Source organism: Microtus oregoni, unplaced genomic scaffold (genome assembly GCF_018167655.1).
Source record: "Microtus oregoni isolate MIOR12 unplaced genomic scaffold, Mior012 000004F_ref0000308, whole genome shotgun sequence".
Taxonomy (NCBI): Eukaryota; Metazoa; Chordata; class Mammalia; order Rodentia; family Cricetidae; genus Microtus; species Microtus oregoni.
The window spans coordinates 32,319,499-32,347,272 of record NW_024543063.1 but is presented as its reverse complement, the minus strand read 5'-3'; the positions used below and the strand labels follow the sequence as shown (position 1 = coordinate 32,347,272).

The 27,774-nt window shown below is 49.7% G+C and overlaps 1 protein-coding gene across 1 annotated transcript; it reads right to left on the bottom strand.

The window, feature by feature from the left end:
- Window positions 1-100: 100 nt before the first annotated feature.
- Window positions 101-27,215, bottom strand: Ca5a (carbonic anhydrase 5A). The gene is made up of 7 exons (XM_041650630.1): window positions 27,016-27,215; window positions 23,056-23,253; window positions 12,089-12,207; window positions 7,061-7,156; window positions 6,420-6,482; window positions 1,835-1,990; window positions 101-904 (listed from the first exon to the last, which is right to left on the bottom strand). The coding sequence occupies exons 1-7, from the start codon at window positions 27,152-27,154 to the stop codon at window positions 743-745; spliced, it is 933 nt and encodes a 310-aa protein (XP_041506564.1). The 5' UTR covers window positions 27,155-27,215; the 3' UTR covers window positions 101-742.
- Between the last annotated feature and the right edge of the window lie 559 nt (window positions 27,216-27,774).

Sequence of the window (27,774 nt, the reverse complement as noted above, 5' to 3'; positions counted from 1 at the left end):
TTTTTAATTTGTTTAGGATTTTATTGCTTTTGTTTTTTTTTATTTTGTTTTGTTTTTGAGACAGGCTCTCACTAGGTAGCCCTGACTGTCCTAGAACTCATTATGTAAACCATTGGCCTCAAACTCACAAAGATCCATTCCCTACCCCCTGCCTCTCTGGTGCTGGAATTAAAGGAATGAGCCACCACCTCCGGCAACTTGCTCCATCTTGAAGGCCATCTTGTACCTGTCTTGGGTCTCCTGAGATGGCCACAGGGTTCTACCCTATGAGCTTAAGTTTCTTTGTGTGCGCGCGCGCATACACATGTGAATGATTTGGGTATTTTGGTACAGATGCAAATATGCACTTTTGGCATGTGCAGGTCAGAGGTCGTCACATCAGTGCTCAGATACATTCCACATTTTGTTTGAGACAAGACTTCTCTGGAATTTTATGACACAGTCCTGGCTGGCTGCCTGCAGGCTCCCAGGGATCCCCTGCCTCCACATTCCATATCGCCACACTGAGATTTACATGCACACCTTTTCTGGGCGGATACTGGGGATCTGAACTCAGGTCCTTATGGCCTCACATAAGCTCTTTGTAGGCTGAGCTGTCCCTCCAGCCCTGTTCCTTCAGTTTCTTTCAAGTATTTCCCTTACTTGCAACAGAAAAAGTGGGTTGACTGGAGTAATGATTTCGTCTTCTTTTTAATCCCGGTGTCACGTCACATGACACCCCTGCAAAGTGCACACCTCGTTTTCACTCCGTTCTGCCTACCCTTGCAGACGTTCCCACCCTAGTGGCCTGGAATGACGCACGGACTTCCCGGTCCAGGAGGGGCTGGAGTGGGCGGTAGTTGTCCACCATCGCCTCTTCTTCCTCACCACGTCCGGAAAACAAGAGCGTGCGGAATGCTGCCAGCTGGAAAAGAGGGCAGCCAGAGTGAGCTGAGGCCAGCCTGGGGGAGACAGGTGCCAGGTGTCCCCTCCCACACTGAATCACAGGTGTCCCTACGTGACCAACACAACACAGTATAATGGGCCAGTGACCCCAGAAGGTCCATTAGCGGCACTGTAGCTGCCATCTTGTTGGGACTGGCGGGCCCACAGTCATGACAGAATCCCAGCAGCCCCATAGAAAGGCCACAGAAGGGTACTGAGGCCCAGCCCCAAGCACCAACTTGTCAGCCACGGAGTGAGCCACACAGGTAGGGAAGGAGTCCTTTGTGTGTCATGTGCCATGATATACACCCCCACCCCCCACTGAACTCCTGTGATGAGATGGGCAAGAACTCAGGTCCAAGTTGGTATCACTTTTGTTCTTACACGGACTTTCCCAGGCACACTAGCTACGTGTCATTAGGATAATAGCCACACCTGGACCTCAAGGAAGATGATGTTCGCTAGCTCCATCGACACCCCGAGTGTGATCACGGGGCCCTGTACTCAAGGACTCCCATGCAAACGTAAAATCCTTCTAGCTGTTCAGGAACATCTGCAATGTGCCAATGGGGCTGGGGAGGTGGTTCAGTCAGTAAAGCACTCGCCTTGAGTTCCAGCCTTGGGAAGCATGTGAAAAAGGCTGGCATGGATGGTGTGCTCATGCAGTCTCAGCTCTCAGGGCTGGGGAGAGAGATCCCGGGGCTAGTCAGCCAGCCCAGCCTAATGCCAATGAGAGAGCCTGTCTCCAAACACAAGGTGCGTGGTACCCGAGGTGTGACTTCAGACCTCCATTGCATATGCCAGAGATGTGCCGGAGGATGGAGTCTGGTGATGCCCTGCCACGACACCCTGATGAAGACGGAGGTAAAAATGACCTCCTTGGGAACTGTGACTCGGCTGCAGCGCTCACCTGGCTTGGAGCCACCTCAATGGGCATCTTCTGGATAATCCAGGTGACTGACTCAGCTAGGGGCGGGGTGGTGAGGGAGCCAGGGTAGGTCCAGTAATCCCGGCAGGCAGGCAGCAGTTCTGACGGGTCAAAGGGGCCCACGGCCACCTGTGTATCCTGAGAACAAGAATCACAGCCCTGTCAGGGGTTCCACATAAGAAGGCCAGGAAGAGGTCGAGTGCCTCTCCGTCTTCCCACGGCTCTGATGGCCTAACAAGCACACGGAAGAATGGCTACATGGCCACCATTGTTGTACGTGGAAACAGAAAGAAAAAGATGATTATTCTTTACAAGATAGGGACTCCTACCAAATAGTTATATTTCTCTTTAAAATCATGCCTTTATATATATCTTGGCTGGGAATGTATGTATGTATGTATGTATGTATGGCCCTTTTTGCCATTTTTCAAGTGTGCAATTTTAGGGTATTAAAGACATTCACATCATGTAGCCATTACCCACATTTATCTCCAGAACTTTCTCTGCCTCACTAAACACTGACTCCCATTTTCCCCTGACCTCTGGAAACCACGGTCTACTTTCTGACTCTAAACCTGGAGACCCATGGACATCAGTGTGTCTCCTTCATGTGGCCCTGAGTGGCCTCGAACTCACAGAGATCTGGGATTAAAGACCTGTGCGTCCATAATGGCTTTTCAGTTGTCTTCGTGCCTGACTTATTTCAATGGACATTGTGTCCTTAGGGTCTACCCGAGGCACACTGACTTATTTCAATGGACATTGTGTCCTTAGGGTCTACCCGAGGCACAGCAAGTGTTAGAACAACCATTCTTCCTGACTTTCTTTCTCTCCCCACTTTTGCTTGTTTGTTATGGGTTTTTTGTTTTTGTTTTTGGAGATGGGGTTTCTCTACGTAGCCCTGGCTGTCCTGTAACTCACTCCTTGGACCAGACTGACCTTGAACTCAGAGATTTGCTTGCCTCTGCCTCCAGTCTGAGTGTTGGAATTAAAGACACAGGCACAACACCAGGCTGAGACAGGGTCTTATGGAGCCGAGGGTGTCTTCAAAATCTCTATGTTAGGCAAGGATAATTTTGAACTCCTGATCCTCCTGCCTCCACCTCCTGAGTGCTAAGTTGACCTATGTGAGCCAGGATGTTCTGTGTGTCCTTCTGTGTTATGGCCTAATGAAAAGCATCCACCATGTGGCTGGCCCATGTTTCATTTGCATTCACCCACGCTGGACACTTGGCCTGCTCCTCCCTTTTGGTTATCTTAAAGAATACTTTCGGAATGGGTTGGGGTGGGAGCTGTTTGTTTCACGGCTACTTTCAGTTATCAGGGTCTATATCCATATCCGAGATTGCTGGATCAGATGGACATTTTTGTTTTTAATTTAAGGACCCAAAAACATGTGTTTTCAACCGTGGCTGCACTAACCAGTCTTAGTTTTAAAACAACTGCCTGTCTCCCTCAAGCAGCCTGACTCTAAAACTGTACTGCTGCGGGACCCGCCCCCACCCAGCCTCGTGTTCTTCTCTCTCATAGGGAGCAGGTGGTTGGCCCCACAGCTGCTCACGCTCTCTGCCCTCCTCTTAAGACAGTAGGAGTCAGCTTGGCTCTGCCTCAGGCCCCGAGTTCACAGTTGATGTTTGCTTGCTTCCTGGGTTTCATAAAGCCTTTATAAGCTCTCATGGGACGTCACCGTCTGTTTGCTCATTCATGCATGCACACATGCATTTACTCGTGTTTGTCTGAGCCCCTGTGAGCCTAGCTTTGCCTTGGGTGTCATAGGTACAGATGCAGAAAAGTGAACAGGATTACTTCCTTCTGTGGAGCTCACACAGGGTAAATAAGCATCAGCACTTGGCACTGGGGACTTTGTGATGGAGAAAATTAGCAAATTAGGGGAGCAGGGTGAGATGGGAGGCAGTGGGTATTCTGACAGGCATGGTCCCAGAGGCCTAGTGGGGTGACATCTGAGGAAAGACACAGGAAAGGCACCAAGGAACAGTCTGTGATGCGTTTCTATCTGTTGCAAATGTCCTGAGGCAGAAGCAGTCTGAGGGACCTGAGGAATGCCAAGAATGTGGTGTGGTCACAATTAGTGACTGAAGCCCAAAAGCAAAGAGTGTTGGAGGGGTGGCTCAGTCAGGACAGAGCTTGCCTGGCAAGCTGGAGGCCCTGAGCTCTACCCTCAGAACACACGTGAAAAAGCTGGGCAGGATGGTGTATGCTCACGCAATCCCAGCCAGCCTGGGGAAGCAGGGTGTCAGGGATCCTGCTGATTGAGTCCCTAGCTCTAGGGTCCAAGGTCTAGGTCCCCAGCTAGCCCATCCTGCTTGAGCAAGGACACTGTATTCTCGGCTGGGGAACCCCAAGGGAGTAGTTCCATAGCTGCAGCGAACCATCCTCACGGAGGGCTTACCGAACAGACGAGCCACAGAGCTGGGATTGGAGCCCAAGGCCACCTGACCCCCACCTCCTCCCTCCCTCTCCCATCCTCCCTAGAGCCACCATGCTTCAAGCCTTTTAAAGTCCGACAAGCTCCCCAAGGTAGGAACACTCTTCAAGTCCATCTTAGACAGCTCTGAGTTTAGTGATGCTGCTGGAGACATCCTGTCCTGGGCCATAGTCCTACCCGCCCACCCCTTGACAACAGTAGACGAGCCTGTGTGAGCCTTCTGGACTCTTCAGCCACACCACAGCTGGGCCCGGACCCAACCCCTTACTTAAGACCAACACTGTGCCTATCTCACGTCCATCTGGGTAACAAGGCCCTCATAAATCCACTCTCAATATCCAAATCTCATAAATAGGGAAACTGGGGCCCTGAGAAGTTAAGTGACTGGCTCAAATCCACACAGTTTCCTGGCAGATCCAGGGCCTTGGACCGAGGATATCTTGACTGAGGCTCTCTGCCACACACCCAATCTCCTAGAAGTCCTAAACTTGCAGACGGAGAGCCGCGAACAAGAGGTCCTTGAGTGTCTTCTACTTGTTAGCTTGAGGGGCCCTCCAAGACTGGGCCTTTCATGTCTTAAAGTCCTTTTATGTCCTAGAGTCAGTGGGTTATTTTCAGGGGACTTAGCATGATTTGGGCTAGAACTACGTCCCAAACCCCACATCTCGCCTGTGGTCAGCCCATAGGGAAAAGTAGCTCCAGAACCTTCCAAGGAAGGAAAACAGACCCCTGAGTAAACAACACTCCCCAGCCAGCTCCTTTCTTTCCCAGCCTCATGGGAGGCAGAGGCCAGCTGGGAAAACATCCCGCCTTCCAGCTAGCTTTGCTCTGGCTGTGGGCCAGCAAGGAAGAGGCAAGGAGCTGGGCGCCCGCTACCTTGGCCTTGAGGTGTTCCTGAACCGGTGGACAGAACAGTGGGGGTAGGGGATCTGTCTCCATCCCAGGGGACATCTGAACCTCAACATCAAGAGGAGGCAAGAGGCAGATCAAACATTGCTGTGAGCTTTGAGGAAGGGGCGGCCACACTTTCCTGCAGGGCAGCTCTGACCATTGTTAAGACAGGTGGAAGCCTCCTCTGTCCCCATGTCCCTATGTCCAATGGCCACCTTGCTTCCCTTTGCCTCAGAATTCTTTGTTGTGGTACTGAATAAATAAACCTATCCCTTTGGAATTTCCATTTCCTCATCAAAGTCCCTTCTGAGTTTGTCTTAAAGAAAAGTGACACCATTACTCTGTCATTTTCTTGAGACCACCTAACATACCAAGGCATACAAAGAATGCCCAGCCACTTTTAGCATGAACTAGGGCCCTGCCACCAGCTTGTGCGTCACCCAGGCTGTGCCTTCCCCTCCCCAGGGCTGCTCTGCCCTTGGTCTCCATTAAACTCTTTCTCCAGGGTGCGCTGGCAGTGTGCTGGCCTGTGTTTGCACACGCAGCAGGTAAACACTTCTGCCTGTTTGAACAGACATTATCACTATTGGACATCGTGTCTGAGCAAAGCAAGAATAATTAGGATTCCCTGGGTGGCTGGACTTGGGGGAGTCCCAAGGAATCTAGCACCCTTGTCTCAATGAGGGGGAAACTGGCAGTAACAGGCGGAATGTACGTCACTCCTCCTCCAAAGACACGGCTTCAAGTATTCCAGGGATGACCTTGAACTTCTGATTTTCCTGCTTCCACTTCCCAATAGTGCAGCTGCCTCCTGCTACACCCAGTTTATGTAGGTGCGGGGAGTTGAACCGAGGGCTTCACACATGCTCAGCGAGCTCTCTACCGATTGAGCTACATCTGAGTCCTCTTTCTTGTTTGTTTTTGAAGGCTCTCATCCTGTAACCCAGGCTAGCCTGGAACTCATTGTGTAGTCCAGATTGGCTTTGAACTTTTGGCAATCCTCTTGTCTCAACCTTTTCAAGTGCTGGAATTACAGGCATCTGCCACCACTCTCAGGGCTCAGCAGGAAAGCTTCCGAATTCAGTTTGTGACAAGAGCCCTAGGACTTGGCCCTTCACTTCTCTTCCTAGGACTTGAGTCTTACTCCTCTGCCAAACTCTTTGAATTTTCCTCAGTGAGTCATTGCTCTGGCAACTTCGGTGCCCGCTTTGCTGGTTTCGTGCTTCTTACCTTGTGTTTCACGTCTGGCAAGAGGTCCACCAGCCTCTGCAGAGTCTCATGCCGGGCCCCGAGCTGCACAGCACAGACATACAAGCGTTAGCCTGGGAGGCAGCAGACAGTGGAAACACACCTTGCTTCCAGGGGACAGTGTGCAAAAGACTATTCTCTTGTGTCTGTTTGCTTTGTCGTTTTTTGACGTAGCATTTTTATTGATTGATTCTCTGGGAGTTTCACACCATGCATCCCAATCCCAATCCTTTCCTGGTCCTTTCATGTCCACTCCCACTTATGATCTCCCTCCCCAAAATAATAATGATGATGATGATGATGATGACGATACAAGTTTTCTTTGTGTTATCTGTATACTCACCAGAGCATGCTCAGATTCTCAGTGGCCTGTCCCTTAAATAGAACTGAGTCCCTTCTCTCCCACTGCTCCTCCGGAAGCGATAGACTGTGGAGAGCTACTCTTCAGCATCCGTCACACTTCTGAAGCCTACTCTTCCGTGGCTTACTATCTAGACTGTTACTTTGGGGTTGGGGGTGGGGTTGTCACAGAAGCCTTCCATGTCCCCCCCCCCGCAAAAGGCCATTCTTGATGACTAAATGCAGGCATTCTCAGTGGGAGAGTCACGCCCAGCGGACATTACCTTCAGAAACACGCCAATCACCGCCAGCCCATCCTCCCCCACAGCGGCTTCCTTGTAATTTTCATATTTCACGGGATTCCAGTGAACCAAATGGAGCTGAAACAAAGAATGTTAATGTGTCGTAATACGGCAGAAACAGCAGTCACGCCACTCTGTGCAGCACACCCGTGGGTCACAACAATGTCATGTCACTACATAAGGTGCTGGTGGCCGTAGGTGCCAAGAACTTCGCAGCAAGAGAGAAGACTTGCTTTAGTTTCTCTTCCTGCGGCTGTGAGACAACACCCTAACAGAAGCAACTGAAAAGAGAAAGGGTTTATTTCAGTTCATGTTCAAGGTTACTGTCCCCCGCGGGGGGAAGTCAAGGCGGCAGGAGCTTGCGACACTGGTCACATCACACCTGCGACAGCAGGTCACAGCACGCCCACAATCAATCAGAAGAGGGGATCAGTGCGAGCTGCGAGCATTTCTCTCGTTTTATCACCTCTTCCCACTCTCACAGTCTGGACCTTGCCCCAGGGCGTGTTCCCACCCACAGTCCAGAAGACTTGTGATGGTTTGCAGGAGAATGTCCCCCACGGGCTCAGGCATTCGGACACTTGGTCCCTAGTGGGTGGTGCTGCTTGGGGAGGTTTAAGAGGGTGTCCTTGTTAGAAGTGGGGAATGTGTCATTGGAGGAGAGTTTAAAGACCCTTTCCAATTTGCTCTTGCTGCTTCATGCTTGTGTTTAAAGATGTGAGCTCTCCGTATTTAACAAGTGGTGCTGGCATAACTGGATCTCAACATGTAGAAGAATGAAAATAGACCCGTATCTATCACCGTGCACAAAACTCAAGACCAAATGGATCAAAGACCTCAACATAAAGCCAGCCACACTGAACCTTACAGAAGAGAAAGTGGGAAGTACACTTGAACACATTGGCACAGGGAACCACTTCCTAAATAGAACCCCAGCAGCACAGACACTGAGAGAGAGAAAATTAATAAATGGGACCTTCTGAAACTGAAAAGCTTCTGTAAAGCAAAGGATACAGTCAACAAGACAAAATGACAGCCTACAGAATGAGAAAAGATCTTCACTAACCCCATATCAGACGATCTCCAAAATAGACAAAGAACTCAAGAAATTGGACACCAAAAGATCACATAATCCAATAAAAAAAATGGAGTACAGACCTAAACAGAGAACTCTCAACAGAGGAATCTAAAATGGCTGAAAGACACTTAAGGAAATGTTCAACATCCTTAGTCATCAGAGAAATGCAAATCAAAACAACTCTGAGATTCCATCTTACACCTGTAAGAATGGCCAAGATCAAAAACACTGATGACAATTTATGCTGGAGAGGTTGTGGGGAAAAGGGAACACTTCTGCATTGCTGGTGGGAATGCAAGCTGGTACACCCCTCTGGATGTCAGTGTGGCGATTTATCAGAAAATTAGGAAACAACCTCTTCAAGACCCAGTAATACCACTTTTGGGTATATATCCAAAGGATGCTCAATCGTGCCACAAGGACATGTGCTCAACTATGTTCATAGCAGCTTTGTTTGTCATAGCCAGAACCTGGAAACAACCTAAATGCCCCTCGACCAAAGAATGGATAAGGAAAATGTGGTACATTTACACAATGGAGTATTACACAGCAGAAAAAAATAACGACATCTTGAATTTTGCAGGCAAATGGATGGAGCTAGAAAACATTATTTTGAGTGAGATAACCTAGACGCAGAAAGACAATTATCACATTGGACTCACTCATAAGTGGTTTTTAAACATAAAGCAAAGAAAGCCAGCCTACAAATCATAATTCCAGAGAACTTAGACAACAATGAGGACACGAAGAGAGACTTACATAGATATAATCTACATGGGAAGTAGAAAGTAGAAAAAGACAAGATCTCCTGAGTAAATTGGAAGCATAGGGACCTAGGGGGAGGACTGAAGAGGGGAGGGGAGAGGCAGGGAGGAGAGCAGAGAAAAATGTAGAGCTCAATAAATATCAATAAAAAATGTATAAAAGAGCTGGGCGGTGGTGGCGCACGCCTTTAATCCCAGCACTTGGGAGGCAGAGGCAGGCGGATCTCTGTGAGTTCGAGACCAGCCTGGTCTACAAGAGCTAGTTCCAGGACAGGCTCCAAAACCACAGAGAAACCCTGTCTCGAAAAACCAAAAAAAAAAAAAAATGTATAAAAAAAGATGTGTGTTCTCAGCTTCTGCTCCTGTGATTATGCCTGCCACTTGCTAACATGACCTTTCTGTAACCATAACCCCCCAAAATAAGCCCTTCCTTTTTTTTTTTTAAGCCCTTCCTTTTATAATTGACTTGGTCATGGTGGGTTTTTGGTTTTGTTTTGGGTTTTGGTGTTTTTTTTTTTTTTTTTTTTTTGAGACAGGATTTTACTGTGTAGATTTCACTGTCTTAGAACTAGCTCTGTAGACCAGGTTGACCTTGAACTCAGAGATCCACAAGCCTCTGCCTCTGGATACTGGTATTAAAGATGTGTGCCACCAAAGGTGGTAGTCATGGTGTTTTATTGCAGGAACAGAAAACTAAAGAAGATAGAGGTTTTTTTTCATAAAGTGAGCATAATCAGAAGAATCCCCTGCCAACTTAACAGTCACCAGTAGCCATCCCAAATCTTTTGAGTTGGAAAGACAGAAATGAGATTTTTTTTCCCCCTGTATCTGTGAGTCAGTTGGAACAAGGATCACCAGATAAGACACACGACTGTCGGCTTTGAATGATTTCTCAGTGAGGCAAATCCTCGGTATGCTACTGGCACCTGACCTGTCTTTATTTTGTAATTCTCTGCCTTGTGACCTCTGCCTTGTCTTTATTTTGTAATTCTCCCATTTCCCGGATGTGGGATTATGGACTTCACAGGGTGACATTTTTTGCAAGAGGATGGGAATGGATGGAGGGAGGGGAGGGAAGAGGGAGGTAGCCTTGACTTCTGGGAACCATGGGCCCTGACTGGAAATTATTATACTGTTAAAACTGTGCTTCACCTCGGGGAGTCCGAGTATGTATCCAGTTGTTCCTTCTCACCCACAGAGTCTACGTCTGTTGAACTAATAACAGACAAACTGTTTGGAATAAAAATGCTGTGTCTGTGCTTTCCTTGATTTCCTTGAAATGAAACAAATAGCATCAGCATGTGGTACTCACAGTGTGCTCGTGACCTAGAGGTGAGGATGGTGGACTCAGGATGTGTGTGGGTTCCATGTGAATATGATAGCATTATCAGAAGGCGTTTCAGAGCCCCTTGGATACAGCAGGGACACATGTATCCCCTAAGCCCAAGGCTGTGGTAGAGGCATTTTTAACTGTGCCCAACCATGAGTCCTCAGTCAGCAAGCTCTGCCTGTTGCCATCCAGAACTCTGCTGGAAACTTGGGTTCTCACTCCCAGGAAGCATGGATGCTCCTGGCATGGGATCTGGAGTCTAGGACCAGCAGGGTAGACTTGCCCTGTCTACTGGAGCACTCATTTCCATCAGATATCTCGGCTGAGGGTCTTGGTCTGCAGACCTCTGGCCTCCATTTGTACTAGGCCTGCCTTCCTTTCTCCCTTCTCACCTCCACGTGGTCACAGGGAGGGTCTGAGTGTGAACCAGGGAGGCTGGAGAGGGCCCAGGACCTCTCATTTTAATCAACAATGTTTCAACCACAGGGGCCTTCAGTAGACAAGTCTCTGCACAAAAACAAGGTCGCAGCTAGAGAACTGTGAGGAAGGGGGCTGGAGAGATGGCTCAGCGGTTAAGAACATTGCCTGCTCTTCCAAAGGTCCTGAGTTCAATTCCCAGCAACCACATGGTGGCTCACAACCATCTGTAATGAGGTCTGGTGCCCTCTTCTGGCCTGTAGGAATACACGCAGACAGAATATTGTATACATAATAAATAAATAAATATTAAAAAAAAAAGAGAGAACTGTGAGGAAGGATTACTAAGGAGGGGGGGGGAGAGAGAGAGAGAGAGAGAGAGAGAGAGAGAGAGAGAGAGAGAGAGAGAGAGAGACTGTGCGCCCTCTAGTGGCAGTGTTTGCCAGTTCGGAATGAACAAGAACTGGGCGTCATCGGCGGCTTTGACTCTGGTTCACTTCTACGACCAGAAGCTGATGAAATGGAAAGTCAATATGTTGAAAAGGTGAGCAGAGGAAGGCAGAGGGATGGGGCGGGGGGAGGGGACGACGACGACAGAGATGAGAGGGGCAGCAGAGGCAACACCTAGAGAGGAGGGTAGACGGAGGATTGACAATGTGAATACGGCAAGTTGGCCCTTCCAGAGCTGAGATGGAAACCCCGTGGTTTCTCCATTTCTCTCCGTGTTGGGAATTTTTCATGTTGGGCGGTTTCCAGGCACTGCCTGTTGGCTGCCACAACTTCAGAACCAATGCCTAATGCTCTTTTCCTTAACTTTCTCTGGTGGCCCCGCTTTGGGATGCTGAAAATATGGCCTTTGAGAAGATGATCTCTGGCTGGGGGTGTGGCTCACGGATGGGTGCCATCTTCAGCTCTGCAGAGGAGGAGCAGGAGCAGGAGAAGGAGGTGGAGGGGTAAGGGGAAGAGGAGAAAGGGAGGAGGAGGAAGGGGAGAAGGGAGAGAAAGGAGAGGATGGGAAGGAAGAGGAAGGGGAGAGGAGATCCTACTGTGGAGGTTTTCGTTCTAGGTGGACATGAGGCCACTAGTCCTTCAATGGAGCGAGCCCACAGCTGAGCACCGAGTTTCAGCGAACTACATGACTTCTCAGAACCTGTCTCTTCTGTCCACACCTGCCGCACCTGCCCTCCACCCCAGGACAAGGCGGCCATGATTCAGCTGCTCCAGCTGCTCCTATTGTTCTAATTGGCACAGAGGCAGCCCCAGGTCTCTGGAAATCCTTTAGGTCTAGGAACTCTGTGTGTGTGTGTGTGTGTGTGTGTGTGTGTGTGTGTGTGTGGTGGGGTGGGGTGGGAGGGGGGAGTGATGATCGCTGTAGTAGGCCTGACAGAGAACCCATGCGTGTGCTGTTGGCATTTACAAACCTCAGCTGGGTAGGCGTGGCCATCCACCACGTGCTCCGAGCCCCAAGCGTTCGCTGCTCCCCAGTGGAAGTGAAACTGCTTCAGCCTGTAGTGGTTTCCCAGGGGCCCACCGCTGATCCCTGGAAACAAGAGAAGGGACACTCGTGCCTGGGCTTTTTCTGGGCTCAACATTGCGCGCGGAGAGTGGTGCCTACCACAGCAGGGGCCTAGTAAACTCTAGGATAAGCAAAGACGGCACCTGAGCACAGCCACTGGATGGCAGTAAGGATCCTGAGTCCCTGCAGGTTGTGCCACACATAGACACGGGTGGGGTTTCTGAGATGTGCTAATCCTACAACGATTTCCAAGAGCTTCTTTTCTTCTGAGGCAGGGGCTCATGTATCCCAGGTTGGTGCTGAACTTCATGTGTAGCTGAGGCTGGCTTTGAACTTCTGATCCTCTCACCTCTACCTCCTGAGTTCTGGGATTACAGGGGGGTGTCATTGCGTCTGCTCTTCTGCTGTCCCGCGGTTGGACGGAAACAAAGTCACTGCTGTCCAGTGTAGGGCTGGGAACCCATTTGACAAGCTCCAGGTGACTAATCACCTTTCTTCCGGCTGGTGATATCATGGAGCAACGTTGCCCCCTAGCTTCCTCTCGGGATCATGCTTAGGTGGCTTTCTTAGACAGCCCGGGACCATCTGCCTAGCAAACGGGACCACCCACATGGACTGGACCCTCCCACATCAGTTAGCCAGCAAAGACGTCCCCCTCAGCCAGGACCACAGGCCAGTCTCATCTGAGCGATCCATCTAGTGACACCCCTTCTAGCTGGCTCTAGGCTGTGTCAAAGGCTGACCAGAACACAGAGTGGCAAACAGGGACAGTGCCATGTTGGGTGGAAGATGCAGTTGAGCCCCGCCTGCCACCCTCTGATGGAGTGTGCTTGCTTTTCCCCCGTGGAAACAGCTTGCAACAGGTAGCACCACACCACACACTAGGACAGAGGTAGCTTGTGCTTCCGCCAGCGTCCGGACAGGCCCCGGGCTGGCACAATCTTACTATCTACTCCAGAACAAGACGGTCACTTGAGAGTGTCATCAGTCTCATCCGGTTTTAAAACTTGTGCTGTTATCACCTAGCTCCAGAGATGGCTCAGCACTTAAGCGCACTGGCTGTTCTTCTAGAGGACCAGGAGTTTGATGCTCAGCACCCACAGAGCAGCTCACAATCATCCATAACTCCATATTTGGGGGATCTGATGCCCTCTTCTGCCTCTCTGGCCACCAGGCTCACAAAAGGTGCATAGACACATGTGTAGGCAAGAACCCCATACACATAAAACAAGAGTTTTTAAAAATATACAGACAAGGACCAAGAAATAAAGAGATGGCTCAGTCAGTAAAGTGCTTGCTTTGCAAACACTTTAATATCTGAGTCTGGGCAGGGTATAGTGGTGCACGCCTTTAATCCCAGCACTCGGGAGGCAGGCAGAACTCTGTGAGTCCAAGGCCAGCCTGGTCTACAAAGTGAGTTCCAAGACAGCCAGGACCATTACCCAGAGAAACCATGTCTCTAAAAACCAAACCAAACCAGAAAGCAAGGCCGATGGCTCCTGAGGAATAACACCTGATTCGAGAAGTTATTCTCGGGCTTCTACACGTGCACAGGTACACAACACACTCACTGCTGAATTATAGCTGGAATTTTTAATACCCAGAACCAGTCTTCTCCCCAGTGAGTGACAGTCTGACCAGTGGATGCCAGTTACACACTGGGTGTTGAGGTTCTGGTCGGCGGATGAAAGGGTCAAGGCAAATCTCAGCGGAAGCTGGGCGGTGGTGGCGCACGCCTTTAATCCCAGCACTCGGGAGGCAGAGGCAGGCAGATCTCTGTGAGTTTGAGACCAGCCTGGTCTACAAGAGCTAGTTCCAGGACAGGCTTCAAAGCCACAGAGAAACCCTGTCTTGAAAAACAAAACAACAAACAAACAAAACAACAACAACAACAACAAAAAGAGTTCAAAGACAGCCTGGTCCACATGGTGAGTTCAAGGCTGGCTCGGGCTACACAGTGACACCCTGTCTGGACAAAAAAACAAGGGTGTTTGAAGAGAGAGTACTTGGTGGCCTGCCGAGGAGGCTCAGTGGAAAGGCAAGTGGGGTTTCAATGTCTCCCAGCTAAGGAAAGTGACCACGTGACTTGCACTGGGCAGGAGAGGCTCCAGGGAAGCAAAGTCGTGGGGGAGAGGCCAGAAATCTGGGGATCTTTGGGACTCAGATCTTGGAGCATTTTTGAGTCTGGTACATTGCGGCCATAGTGCAGCCTCATCTTTCACTAATGCACACACGCAGAGGAGCAGGCTTGGGCCCTTTCAAGTTGGAACAGAAAACTCTCACTGTGTCGGTGTTTCTAAAATTAGCCCTGACAGCCAAGCGGCAAGTGTGCTTATTTCAGGACTGGGAAGGCATCCTTCATGGCTCTTTCCGCTGTCTGGGTCTGCAGGCACAAGGGCTCTAGCTGGAACCCTTCTACAGAGATGATCCTGGCCTGCCTAGCTCTTTGTGCCTTCCAGCTTTGGTTCCCCTCTTCAAGAGTAGAGTCCCAGTAAGGATTGAGTCCCTCGGGAGGTATACTGTCCAGCATGTAGGAAGCTTTCAAGGAAATAGGACAGTAGTCGTTCACGTGTGTCTGGGGTAAGATAGCTGGGAACAAGTGTCACGGGCCAAACCTCCTTGCCCCAGTATTTTGTTTTCTGGTCTCCAGCTCTTCTAGCTGTCGGTGGTGAACACTTAGCACAAACCGTGAGGTGACTGAACGACAAGCTATAGGCTGGACACTGTGTAGGGAACTGGGTATTTCCCAAGGGACAACTCTACAGGACAGACGCTAGGAGACCACCGTTGAGATGAGGACACAGAGAGTCTCAGGCTTCTGTGACTCTGATGAACAGCACAATAATAAATGATTTAGGGGGAAAGGGTTTATTCCACTTCCACATCAACAGCCCATCACTGAAGGAAGTTGGGACAGGAACTCAAACAGGGCAGGAACCTGGAGGCAGGAGCTGATGCAGAGGCCTTGGAGGAGTGCTGGTTACTGGCTCACTCTCCATGGTTTGTTCAACCTGCTTTCTTATAGAATCCAGGACCAGCAGTCCAGGGTGTGGCCACGCCCACAATGGGCTGGGCCCTCCCCCTCCCACATCGTCATTCAAGAAAATGTACCAGGTCAATCTGGTGAAGGCGTTTTCTCAATTGAGTTTCTCTCTGCTGAAAGGACTCTAGGTTATGTCAAGATAACACAAAACTAACCAGAAACTTAGGAGTTAAAGCATGTGTTTCAGGTGACCCAGATCCTATTAAACACTTCAGCAATTGACTTTGGTTGCAGAGTTCAAAGTCAAGCACTGCTACTTTCCTTGAGAGAAGGCTAAAGAATCAGATAAAACAATGTATAACTGACTTTTCATAATGATAACACAGTGACTTATTTAAGAGAAGAGGCAAACTGAGTCTTGAGAAATAGAGCCTTTTGCCAGTCTCAGCCCCTAGACTGCCCACAGCACGGGTTGTCCACTGAGGCCTGACTACCTGTCACCCTGTGTCCTCTGAGAGCAGATACTTCTGAGATCATGAAGATAAAATTGGGTGATAACATCAGCCAGACTCTCCAAGTAAAATAACAAGTGACATTCAAGGCTCAGAGTGCCCAGCGATGGCTGGTCGCCTCGCTCTGTAACAACAGCCGCTGTTAATAGCCACCTATTTGTAATTCGGGTCTTTTCTCAGGACACAGTGGACTTTTGGCAGGAACAGCAGCTGCTTTAGGGCTTAAGATTAGCATAAGAGAAGCTTGAGAAACTTCTTGTTAGTCAGAACCAGGAACAGCAGAGGATCTTGCGAAGGGTAGTGCGTTCCGTGCCACCTCCGAATTTAACCAGTTGCCAACCTGTGCCAACAGTTGCCAAGGCCAAAGCTTCTCTGCTCCTGATCCTGTCTAGGTGAGGGCAAGCCACAGCTGGCTAACAGCTGTTGCCAGTGCTGAGCCCCACAGAACCCAGACTTGAACACCAGGCCAAGCTAAGATCAGCTGGAGTGTGGTTTTACTGAGGTGTCTTCTCTGTATCTCATAGGTGGCATTTGCAGAAGAAGACCTGTCTTACAGGAACAAAGGAAAGAACAAACGCAAACAAACGCAAGGTCCCTGGTGTCCCAAAGGACTTGGCACCCCACAGCCACTCACTGTTGCTGTGACTACTAAGAACGTTACTCAGTAATGATAATGTTATAATCAAGGTTACAGTTGAAGAACCAGCCTGCCTCCATTTTAGGCTTAAAGTATGGCTCAGTGGTTAGGAGCACTGACTGCTCTTCCAGAGGACCTAGGTTCAATTCCCAGCATCTACATGGTGGCATACAACTGTCTGTAACTCCAGTCCCAGGGGATCTGACACCCTCATCCAGACATGCAAGCAAAGCACCAATGTACATACTATAAAAAATAAGTAAATTTAGAGATGTGTGTGTGTAATTATGAAATAATAAACTTTTTAAAAAAGTATCTTATAGTAAAGACAAACTAGGTTCACTCCGGTTTATGATTAAACCTCTGTTTCTCAAGCAGTGAGCAACGCCCTACCTGTAACCTTAACTACAAATGGTTCTGAACAGACTGTTCCAGGAATGGCAATCATGTCTTTGTTTCAAAAGTTGCTTGTAACCGTCTTGCAACTTTGTTTAAAAAAGTTAGATGGCCACCTAGGTTGTGATTACCTTATTCTCATTGCTTCTTATGTTCTGCTTCCGTAATCCCACCTATTTCTCCCCATTTGGAAAATTGTAACCCCTGAGCTATGAAAACCTTGTCTTTCCACTTAAGGAAATGTTCAGTCATTAGAGAAATACAAATCAAAACAACTCTGAGATTCCATCTTACACCTGTAAGAATGGCCAAGATCAAAAACACTGCTGACAACTTATGCTGGAGAGTTAGTGGGGAAAAGGGAACACTTCTGCATTGCTGGTGGGAATGCAAGCTGGTACAACCCCTTTGGATGTCAGTGTGGCGATTTATCAGAAAATTAGGAAACAACCTTCCTCAAGACCCAGTAATACCACTTGGGGTATATATCTAAAGGATGCTCGATCGTGCCACAAGGACATGTGCTCAACTATGTTCATAGCAGCTTTGTTTGTCATAGCCAGAACCTGGAAACAACCTAAATGCCCCTCGACCAAAGAATGGATAAGGAAAATATGGTATATTTAAACAATGGAGTATTACACAGCAGAAAAAAATAACAACATCTTGAATTTTGCAGGCAAATGGATGGAGCTAGAAAACATCATTTTGAGTGAGGTAACCCAGAACCAGAAAGACAATTATCACATGTACTCACTCATAAGTGGTTTTTAAACACAAAGCAAAGAAAACCAGCCTACAAATCACAATTCCAGAGAGCCTAGACAACAATGAGGAGCCTAAGAGAGACTTACATAGATCTAATCTACATGGGAAGTAGAAAAAGACAAGATCTCCTGAGCAAATTGGGAGCATGGGGACCTTGGGAGAGGGTTGAAGGGGAGGGGAGAGGCAGGGAAGGGAGCAGAGAAAAATGTAGAGCTCAATAAAAATCAATAAAAAAAATTGTCTTTCTCATATCTAATGCTGACTTTTTGAACTTCGCCTTAGGAGGTGGCAGCCAGTGTACACGAACCAAAAAGCTTGCTTTAATTAATTACTTGCTGTAATTAATTTGGCCATGATGATTTGGGTTGATAGTCTGTCTCCTCCCATCTTTGGGATTAACACAGCACCTGAAAGAGACATGATTTCTCCCAAGGTAGGACCTTCCTGTACAGACTTTGTCAGACATGGCTTCAGACAAACATGCGTTATGAGCCAGGCATGGTGGCACACACCTGCAATCCCAGTTCTCAGGAGGCTGAGGCGGAGGGATATCTTGAGTGTGAGCCTGGACTGGGTCACATAGTGAGTCCCAGTCAAAACACCAAGGAAGGAGACAAAGCAAAAAGGATGGAAGGCCGGCAGGTAGGAAGGAAGAAGCCAGCATCCATTAGAAGGGAGCCCCCCAAGCACTCTCTCCTCAACTTCATGTAGCATCTTGAGCTCATCAATCCACACCCCAGTGGTCAGACTCAGGGGTCCCTGGAGTCTTCTATCTACTGGAGATGCTCCCAGCAGGCCCCTCACCTAGCTAGAATCTGGGTCTGTTGGAAGACATTGCAGAGACCAGCGATACAAGCAAGGATTTCTTTCTCTCTCTCTCTCTCTCTCTCTCTTTTTTTTTTAAATTTATTTATTTATTATGTATACAATATTCTGTCTGTGTGTATGCCTGAAGGCCAGAAGAGGGCACCACACCTCTTTACAGATGGTTGTGAACCACCATGTGGTTGCTGGGAATTGAACTCAGGACCTTTGGAAGAGCAGGCAATGCTCTTAGCCACTGAGCCATCTCTCCAGCCCCTCTTTTTTTTAATATAAATTTATTTGTCTATTTTACATTCTGGCTGCAGTTTCCCCTCCCTCATCTCCTACCAGTCCCTCCTCCACTCCTCCTCCCTTTCTGTTTAGGAAAGCACAGGTCTCCTACAAGTATCAATAAAACATGCCATATTGAGTTGCAGTAAGACTAAGCACCTCCCCTGTAACAAGGCTGGGCAAAGTGACCCAGTATGGTGAGTAGGGTCCCAAAAGCCAGTAAAAGAGTGGGGAACAGTCCCTGTTCCCACTGTTAGGAGTCCTACAAGCAGACCAAGCTATATAACTGTAACAGTAACAGTAACTGTAACCTGCAGAGGGCCTAAGTCAGTCCCATGCAGGCTCCCTGGTTGTCAGTTCAGTCTCTGTGAGGCCCTATGAGCCCAGGTTAGCTGATTCTGTGAGTTTTCTTGTGATGTCCTTGACCCCTCTGGCTCCCACAATCCTTTCTATTCCTCTTCGTCAGGATTCCCTGAACCCCACCTAATGTTTGTCTACAGTTCTGCATCTGTTTCCATCAGTTGCTGGATGAAGCCTCTCTGATGGCAATTGGGCTAAGCACCAGTCTGATCACAGAGATAAGGAAGGATTTCTTATTGCTGTTCTTACTGCCCTATCTCCAGGTCACCTGTCCAGCTCTGAGTCTTGGTTTATCTGGGTGTTTCATGCTTCCTTTCAGTTTATTCTAACAGGCAAGTTCTTTCTCTGATGTGCAACCGGTGACCCCTGGTGGACAGAAGTGAAATCTGTAACTTCAAACTCCCAGACACGTGGCCAGGGAGCCTGGTCTGTGGTGGCCAAGGGCAGCACCCTCAAGAATAAAGCTGCCTAGTGTGTCTTGGCTTTGGTGACATGTAGTGGAAATATTAGCTTAAGATGTGTTACGTTTGTTTATGCTGTGGAATATTTGTTTAATGATGCAAAGATGTGTTAACATTCTTTCATGTTGTATTTGGTTAACTCTGTAAACCCGGTATTGTTTTGCCTGGCTAAAACACCTGATCACTCGAGTAAGGAGCTGAACAGCCAATAGTTAGGCAGGAGAGAAATAGCTGGGGCTGCTGGGCAGAGAGAATAAATAGGAGAAGAAACCTAGGGAAGAGAGGGATGAGATGAAGATGAGGATGCCAGGGACAGCTACCCAGTCAGCTGCAGAGTAAGAAGAAAAGAAAGTTATATAGAACAAAGAAAGGTTAAACACCTAGAGGCAAAGTGTAGTTAAAGAGAAATGGGATAATTTAAGCTAGAAAAGCTAACTAGAGTCAGGTGTCAGAACCATCCCGGGAGGTGAGGTCGTCTTCTGACCAACACCAGGATTCAGCCTTTCCATTCCACTGTGAATTCCTGGGGGGAAATGTAATTCTTCCAAGTCCATGTTTCCATGTTCTGATAACCGAAGCGTCTCTCTTGGTTGTTTTCTTTCTGGCCAGGACTGTAACAGAGTGACCTCAGTTCACGTCAACAATTCGGGTGTCACTGTTACACAGGTGCTTGAACTGACTGAATGTGTCTTAGTGATCAAGTTCTCTATAGTCAGAGAAAGCCCCCTTGAGCTCCGAGCTAGTGTCTGCTTCCTGCATCTTGGCATTCCCTCTGTTGGACAGCCTAGCAGAGGGCATGAAGCCAGCACTTGGCTGCAACCGTAGTGGGCGAAGAGGTTCTCTACTGAATGCTTAATCCTTTGGCGGGGTTCCAGGTGCCCTCATTTTCAATCCCTCCTTCCAGTTCCATGGAGCCAGGGTGCAGCTTCAGTAACGGAGCAGCAGAGGGTTGACCAGAGGGCTGACTGGCCTCTCACACCCCCGACTGATAAGTAGATGGGGGCGCACTCTGTCCTTTCTGCTCCCCAAGGCCCAGCTTGCCGCTCTAAACACCATCTCATGCTCCCCTCCACCGGGTAGCTTCCAAGGGGCGCTGGCTCCCTGGTTGCTATGTCCTGTGTGACAACCCCGCCCCCAAGCCCTCTGTCTTCAAACTTTTCTCCCTACAGCTTCTCTGTTGCCTCCCTTGGCAAGGCCTTTAGTCCAGGGGTCTTCAGCCATTCACAGGCTCTATCTGCTTCCATGATTCATAGCCCTTCCATGATTCAATGACAACCTATAAGAGACCACATCCCTTACCTCCTGGAACAGTTCCTGACACCTTCTTTGACTCCCTGGGCAACTGTTCTGTGCCCTCTGCGGGTATGTGACCACAGTTGCTGGCACTGACCATGAAACTAAGACCCAGAGAATCACACTTTACATAAAATGGCCTCCAGACCATGTGCCTCCCCCACCCCCAACTTAACTGTCTGCTCAGGAGAGGCCTCTGTCTTCTCCTTTTCCCTCAGTTTTTGTTTGTTGTCTATTTTATTTTGCTTTGTTTTGTTTTAAATGGAAGAGTCATTTCCTGATTCTGACTGGAAACTTTCTTGTGGTGTCATCCCCATCCCCTCTCCCCTCCTCCCTTTCTCCCTTCCCAATGTTTCCCACCCTCTCTTTCTGATTTCCAATGGAGATGAATGAAGAAGACAAGAGAATGAGGAACGTGGGAACTTGAGCTCAGCCAGAGAAGCCACAGGGGGGACACAGTAAGAGCAGACCGGCCTGGACGGATGCGAGCCAAGCATGTGCTGCCAGTCTACGTGATGCGTGACACTCAGATTCTTGCCGTCTGCGGCAGGATAGGGAGCATCCCTTTGATCCATATGGGGAAGGTGATGATGCCAGGGGTGGGGTCAGGCTGAGGTCAAAGTGGAAGGGTCATGGGGCTTGGAGCAATCAAGTCATGGAAGAGCTAAGGTCAGCTGAGGTAAGAGAGTGAGGATTCTCAGGAGCTGGCTTTCTAGACTCCTTCCCACTTCTGGGAGCCACGCCCTGAGGTCCTGTGGGGGGCCACGTTCCCTTCTCTTGTGCACATCTTGCACCCTCACACTGGCAACATACCAGTGGGAGTCACCCCTGCTTGGTGACCAGCAGTGGGACACTGGGCAGTGGCCAGAATTGGAGAGAGCCCTCTTCTCCAGCTGTTTAGTTGGAAACTGGCGCTGAACCGAGACAGTTCATTTTGTTACCTCCAGGAAATCCACCCAGGGAGGCATTTGTCACTCTGGACCCTGTTGGACTTCTCTGAATTGGAGCCATCTAAGTTCCCTCTTCTTTGCTTAAGGCAGTGAGCTACCAAAAGAGGTTTGAACTAACACAACAAACAGCTCACCGGGAAAGAGACCCGAGAAGAAAGGCTCAGAACTCTAGCACGGGGGGGGGGGGGGGGGGGGGGGGAGGTGGAGGTGGAGGTGGAAGCTGGCGGAAGCTCTAGAGGTCAAAGTCAAGAGGTGGGGCTGATCTCAGCCACTGCATACCTTTGTCTTAAAGAGGGGTGGGAGTATGTGGGGTGGTGGTGGGGTGAAATCAGGGGTCTGAGACTGAGAGGGACGGGAACAGTGGCAGGCAGTAGTGCCAGGACAGGCCCTCAGAGTGACTGAGGATGCTCTCCCGACTCCACCGCTAGAGATGCTGCTCCCTGGAACTTGAAGGTGCAGGTTGCAATGGCCACATCAAAGAGAGCTGCAAACCTGCGGAGTGTGGCTCTTATGCCCCTGCCCAGCCCTCACCAGCCTTAACTAGTTTGCTTTTTCCTCAGCCTGGCATGGGAAGGGACCCTACTCTGTTTCTGGTTTTGTCCTCCCGCGGCATCAAGACTCAGGTGACTGCTGGTGACATGCTTTCTCCCCCTTAGGTGAGCACCGCCTCCCAGCCCTGCCCAGGTTCTCCTTCTTTGCTGAGTCTGTGATGTCATGGAAGAGAAGAATGGCCGCTGTGTTAGTTACTTGTTGATTCCTGAGACCCAGCACCTCCCAGAAGCAACTTAAGATTTGTCCAGGTTTACATTGGCTCTCAGTTTCCAGAGGGGAGAGTGTGTCCATTGTGTTGGGGAAGGAGGGCAGAGCAGCTCTGTGATGGTAGGAGCAGACACCGGAGAAAGGAGGCAGGGGCTGGGGAGACGACTCAGTTACACAAGCCTGGGGACCTAATGCCCACATAAATAGCAAGTCACAGTGCTTGCACATGTAACCCCAGTGCTAGAGAGGTGACGACAGACAGAGCTGGGGCTCCCTGGCCAGCTGATCTAGGCTAGTGGGTGAGTCTCAGGCCAGAGAGAGATCCTGTGTCTCAAAAATCAAGGTGAACAGCTCCTGAGGATGACACCTGGGGTTGATCTCTGACCTCTCTATGCACATGCACGCACACACACACACACACACACACACACATGAGTAAGGAGAGGAAAGGGAAGGATTGAGGATAATATATGGCCCTAAGACTTGCCCCAGTGACCTACTTCCTCCAGAAAGGCCCCATTTCCCAATGGTTCTATACCTCAATGAACAGAGGCATCAGTGGGGGACCAGGTATTCAGGTGCTCCTGCCTAGGGGAACATTTCAGGTTCAAAGGTTGACTGCTTGGACCCCAGCCCCTAAATCCCAGTCCAGGCTCACCTGACTCCTCAGAGGAATCGTCAAACTCCACCTGGAAGAAGTAACCGGTGTTCCAGAGGTACCTGCAGGATGTCGCATCATAGGAGACCCTGAGCGGTGTCAATTGTGGGTCATACACACTGTCCCTCCATTGAATGTTGATGGGAGACTGCCGGGTGCCTCCCAGTGAGGAGACAGGACCAGTCCAGAGGGGGTGCCCTGGAGGCAGAGAGGATACCTTCACTGAGGGTCAGTAGGGCAGGCATGAAGCATCGGGACCCAGCTCTGAGAAAGAGACCCAGTAGGGAACCATGGGCACCCACGGCTTTTATTCCAGCACTCAGGAGGCAAAGGCAAGGGGATCTCTGGGAGCTTGAGGCCAGCTGGGTCCCCAAGCCTGGGATACCTGTGCTCTATTAAGAGGGCCTTGGAGCGGCAGGGACCTCGACCACATCTGGGGTAAGAGAGACTCAAGAATTTACATGTTACAAACCATGCCTTTGATTTTCCCACTGGGCAATGGGTGTTTAACACAGCTGCAGAAGGCTCAGTTGAAACCACATGCAGGCGTGTCCAAAGGCCCTAGCAGAGCTCTCTTCCAGCCTGGTGTCTCAGGCTTCCCTGACTCAGAAACTCAAGGTGTGAGAAGCGTGGATATTTTTGGATCCGTTTGCTGGTCTGTGTAAATAAGATCACCAAGAGGGAAACATCTGTACTGAGCAGAGCATCTGCCGCGGCGACATGATGGGGAGCTGCTCATTGGTGCATCCAAAGTGTCCATGCTTCCTGAATATGAAATGAGTCTCAAATACTTACTCACATTAGCCTCATAGGACCACCTGTCAGAACAAGATGAGGCTCGTGCTAGGTAAAGTTGGCCTCATGCTCCGGCCTGCTGGACCTTACCTTAATTCCAACCCTTGGAGGCAGAGGCAAGTAGATCTCTGTAAGTTTGAGGCTGGCCTGGTCTACATAGTGTTGGGGGATATTCAATCACACTGTGAACCTCGAGTTAGCACTTATGCCAATTAAATAAAATTAACCTTGGGTCAGGAGGCTAAGTTAGCAACTAGTTGACAGAAAGTAACCACTGAGTCTCAGAGGGCACCTGGAGGAGATGATACACACCGGAAGTAATGGGGAGGGATTTGGAGTGGCTTTTTAAAAATTTTTATTTATTTATCTTGGCAGAGCAGAAGGACGTGCTTTTTGGGAGACACCAGCCAGTAGAGAAGGTTAGTTAGTTGCTCGTCAGCCTCTCTAAGTTAGCAGGTTTCCAGCTCAGCCTTTGAGTCTTGAGTTTTATTTTATTTTTTTTAAATATTTATTTATTATGTATACAATATTCTGTCTGTGTGTATGCCTGCAGGCCAGAAGAGGGCACCAGACCCCATTACAGATGGTTGTGAGCCACCATGTGGTTGCTGGGACTTGAACTCAGGACCTTTGGAAGAGCAGGCAATGCTCTTAACCTCTGAGCCATCTCTCCAGCCTTGAGTTTTATTTATAAACAGAACAGTAGAGATTTAGTTAAAGCTACCTTTAGCGGCAGCAACAGAGCCAGTGCCTGCAGGCACAGAATTCCCGCCAACAATTGTGAGACTACGGCCTGAGTCCAGGCTGCTGCTACAGAATCAGGCCCTACCAGCGGAGTCGCAATCCTGGCTGAAATATTATTAATTATATTATTAATCCCATCTCTTAAAAAGCAGAGGCAGGCAGATCTCTGAGTGAGAGGTCAGGCTGGTCTATGGAGTGAGTATCAGGACAGCTAGGGCTACACAGTGAAACCTTGCTCAGGGGTGGAGTAGGGTAGGGTGGGGTGGAGAAGGCTTCTCTCAAGGACCTTGTCTTTGGGCTGAGCAGGTAACAGGAAGAGGAGACAGAAGAGGCCGTCATTGGGGGCAGCAGTATTGATGTGTATGCATGCGTACAATCATACACAGAAGCACTGAGAAGACAGCTGAAGAGTTCCAGAGAGTGGTAGGGTGGGGGGCACAGCAGTGGTGACATTGGACCTTATGAAGATGGAAGATGAGAACCTGCCAACCGCTATCACCAGATGACTTCCAGGGAGCTGTTAAACCTTAAGGGCCAAACTTCAGACCCTGTAGGCAGGACAGCTATATCACTAACTTCTGCCCCAGGTTGAAGATCCCCCCCACCCCCGGCACATTCTGGAATAGTAACACTAGCAACAGCTGCCTGATGCTTCTCACAGCTGTTAGAGCCAAGGACTGCAGCAGCTGCCCAGTGCTGGGGTTAAAGCTCAGAGCCATGAGCCATGAGCCATGAGCCTGGAGCCTGGAGCCAGAAGACTCTGCTTTATAAAACCCAGGGCAGTGGGCCCTTGGCTCTCAGAGGGTGGATCTGTGAGCCTCTGGCTCTGCCAGTCTTAGCCCCGGGCTTTGGAGTCTCAGGGCCCAGGCTTCCAGCACCACAAAAGCTGCTTGCCCACAGTGTGTGTCTGGGTAGAACAGGATCTGGGCTTGCTGACCGGAAACAATGACTTTGTTTTGCCCATAGTATGTATCTGGATAGAACAGGACCTGGGCTTGCTGACGGGAGTGGTAAATCCATCTCTCACCCTTCCGTGACAGCTGTGTAAGTTCCTCTGGGTGTGACATGACTACAGCCATCTTGGAATTAGAGCAGTTGTGATCATCCACAGGAGTCTCAGAATATGTTCCCGTTGACATTTCCTCACAGACAGAGTGGAGGAGAGTCACGAGACAGACCCTTAGCTGAGATCGCAGCCATTCCCACCCTCCTTGCTCTGTGGATATGGGTAATCCTTCCCTACTTGCACCTGGTCTTGGAAGGTGCTAGACTATAAAGAGGGTCCAGGCCACGGCCCTGGTGCAGGTTGTGTGGCAATCTAAGTGCGTGCATCCCCTTCAGTGTGCCCGGCCTTACAGGGAGTCTGGTCAGGGCTGGGTTCTCGGCCTCCAACAGGGTCTCAGAAGGTACTACACACCTGGGGACCCGGAAGGAGTGCCTGGGGGGCTGGAGAGATGGCTCAGCCATTAAGAGCATTGACTGCTCTTCCAGAGGACCCAGGGTCAATTCCCAGCACCCACCTGGCAGCTAACAACTGTCTGAAAATTCAGTTCTGGTGGATCTGATACCTTCACACCAATGCATATAAAATAAAGTTAAACCATAAAAATATATTTTAAAAAGGAGTGCCTGAAAGGATAGGAAAGGAGAGGGGGTTACAGGGTTCCCACCCTAGATCCTCCTGTGTGGGGGTGTGATACGTGAGACACAATGGCTGGCTTATGGAGGGCAGCTTGGATTTCTTACTCCCTGCAACTCTGAGTAGCTCCTGCTTCCAGAGTCTGGACACTGTGCTGGGACCACCGGGGGATGACGTTCATCACCCAGGCTCTTTGTCATCCTTCCAGGCCTGAGCTCCTGCTAGGCAGGAGCAGGCTTGGAGGCCTGGGTGCTTCTTTGGTTGCCTTGGGGTTTGCAGACAGAGCTGTGTGCTGCTGGGTACCCTGGGATAAACAGCAGAATCTGCGTGCACCAGGCTTTCCACACTGGCTTCTCGCCAGATGCTGGAGACAGCATCCATCTTGCCTGTCCTGTGGATGAGGAAACTGAGGCGTAGGGAGGCAGGGCATTTAGTAAAGCTGTGACCTCTTCAAAGTCACCTATTGACTACACTTAGGGCTGGGGCCTGACCCTTCCAAACGCAGAAGCCTGAAGTCTTTAGGCCAGGCAGCTCCGAGTGTTGAGTCAGGACACACATTTTACAGGAAGTGCCTTAGGCCCAGTGGAGGCTTGGAGCACGCCTCTCCTTCTCTTTTACCTCAGACCAGAGTGAAGTGCCTCATTCAGGGCCACCAGAGACCAGAGACACCGTACAAATCAGGACGGAAGCCAGTCAGCTTTGGGCCGTGTTCCCTCTTAAAGCCATCCTAAGGACTGTGCTGACATTAACCCACACCTGGGAGAGCCTAAGGGTCTACTTACAGGCACAGCTGCCGCGTTTCTCTGCACAGGAATGCCGGAAGCACTGGAGCTGTGGCCTCACGGCACGGAGAGGCCCCATGTGCCTGAGGATGGCTAAGGGCTTGTGGAGGCCTCTCCCCAGCCTCGTGGCTCTGAGCATAGTGTGTCAGTTCCCCACCGTCCACTCTTGTTTGATCAGGGCCAATGTGGAGTGGGGTGGAGTGGGGTACACCTCTGGTTTTTTTTTTTTAGGAACTCATCAAAACCTCTGAACCTAGTGGTTAAATTTCAACTCTTGCCTGTCCCAGGTCAGGAGTGGATGACTGGGGACCAGTGGCCTTGGCTGGGAACAGGCCACTCAGGTCACTGATAAACAGCTGGGCAAGCTTGCCAGAGAGTTAAACTTGACATGGATTCCCCGAGAGCACCAGGAGGGATGTGAGGGATGGGCGAGGGTGAAGTCCCCCTTCCCTGTGGTGTTGACCCTGTTCTGGGGACATGTAGCACAGACACAGAACTGTCACATAGGTGGAAGAAGAGGGCAGGTTCAAGAGCTTAAGGAGGGTGGAGCCACAGTGGCTGAGTGGGGGCTGCGGCTGGGTGATTTGATTGCAGAGGCCAGGTGGCTGGAGATGCCCTAGACCCACAGCATAGACCCCACCTGATCCACATATAGTTCCTGAAGTAGGATGCTGTGTAGCAGGTGAAAGCCTGGACTCTGCCCAGAGGTTTGCCACCAACACCAACAGTGTCCCTTTCATGCATGAAGGGTCCACATAG

Coding starts and splice junctions, on each gene's coding strand:
- Ca5a (XM_041650630.1), bottom strand. CDS start 27,154: ATGCTCAGAGCCACGAGGCTGGGGAGAGGCCTCCACAAGCCCTTAGCC. Junction 12,208..23,055: donor CGATTCCTCTGAGGAGTCAG/GTGAGCCTGGAC, acceptor TCTTGTTTCCAG/GGATCAGCGGTGGGCCCCTG. Junction 7,157..12,088: donor GCCACGCCTACCCAGCTGAG/GTTTGTAAATGC, acceptor TCTTTGTTTCAG/CTCCATTTGGTTCACTGGAA.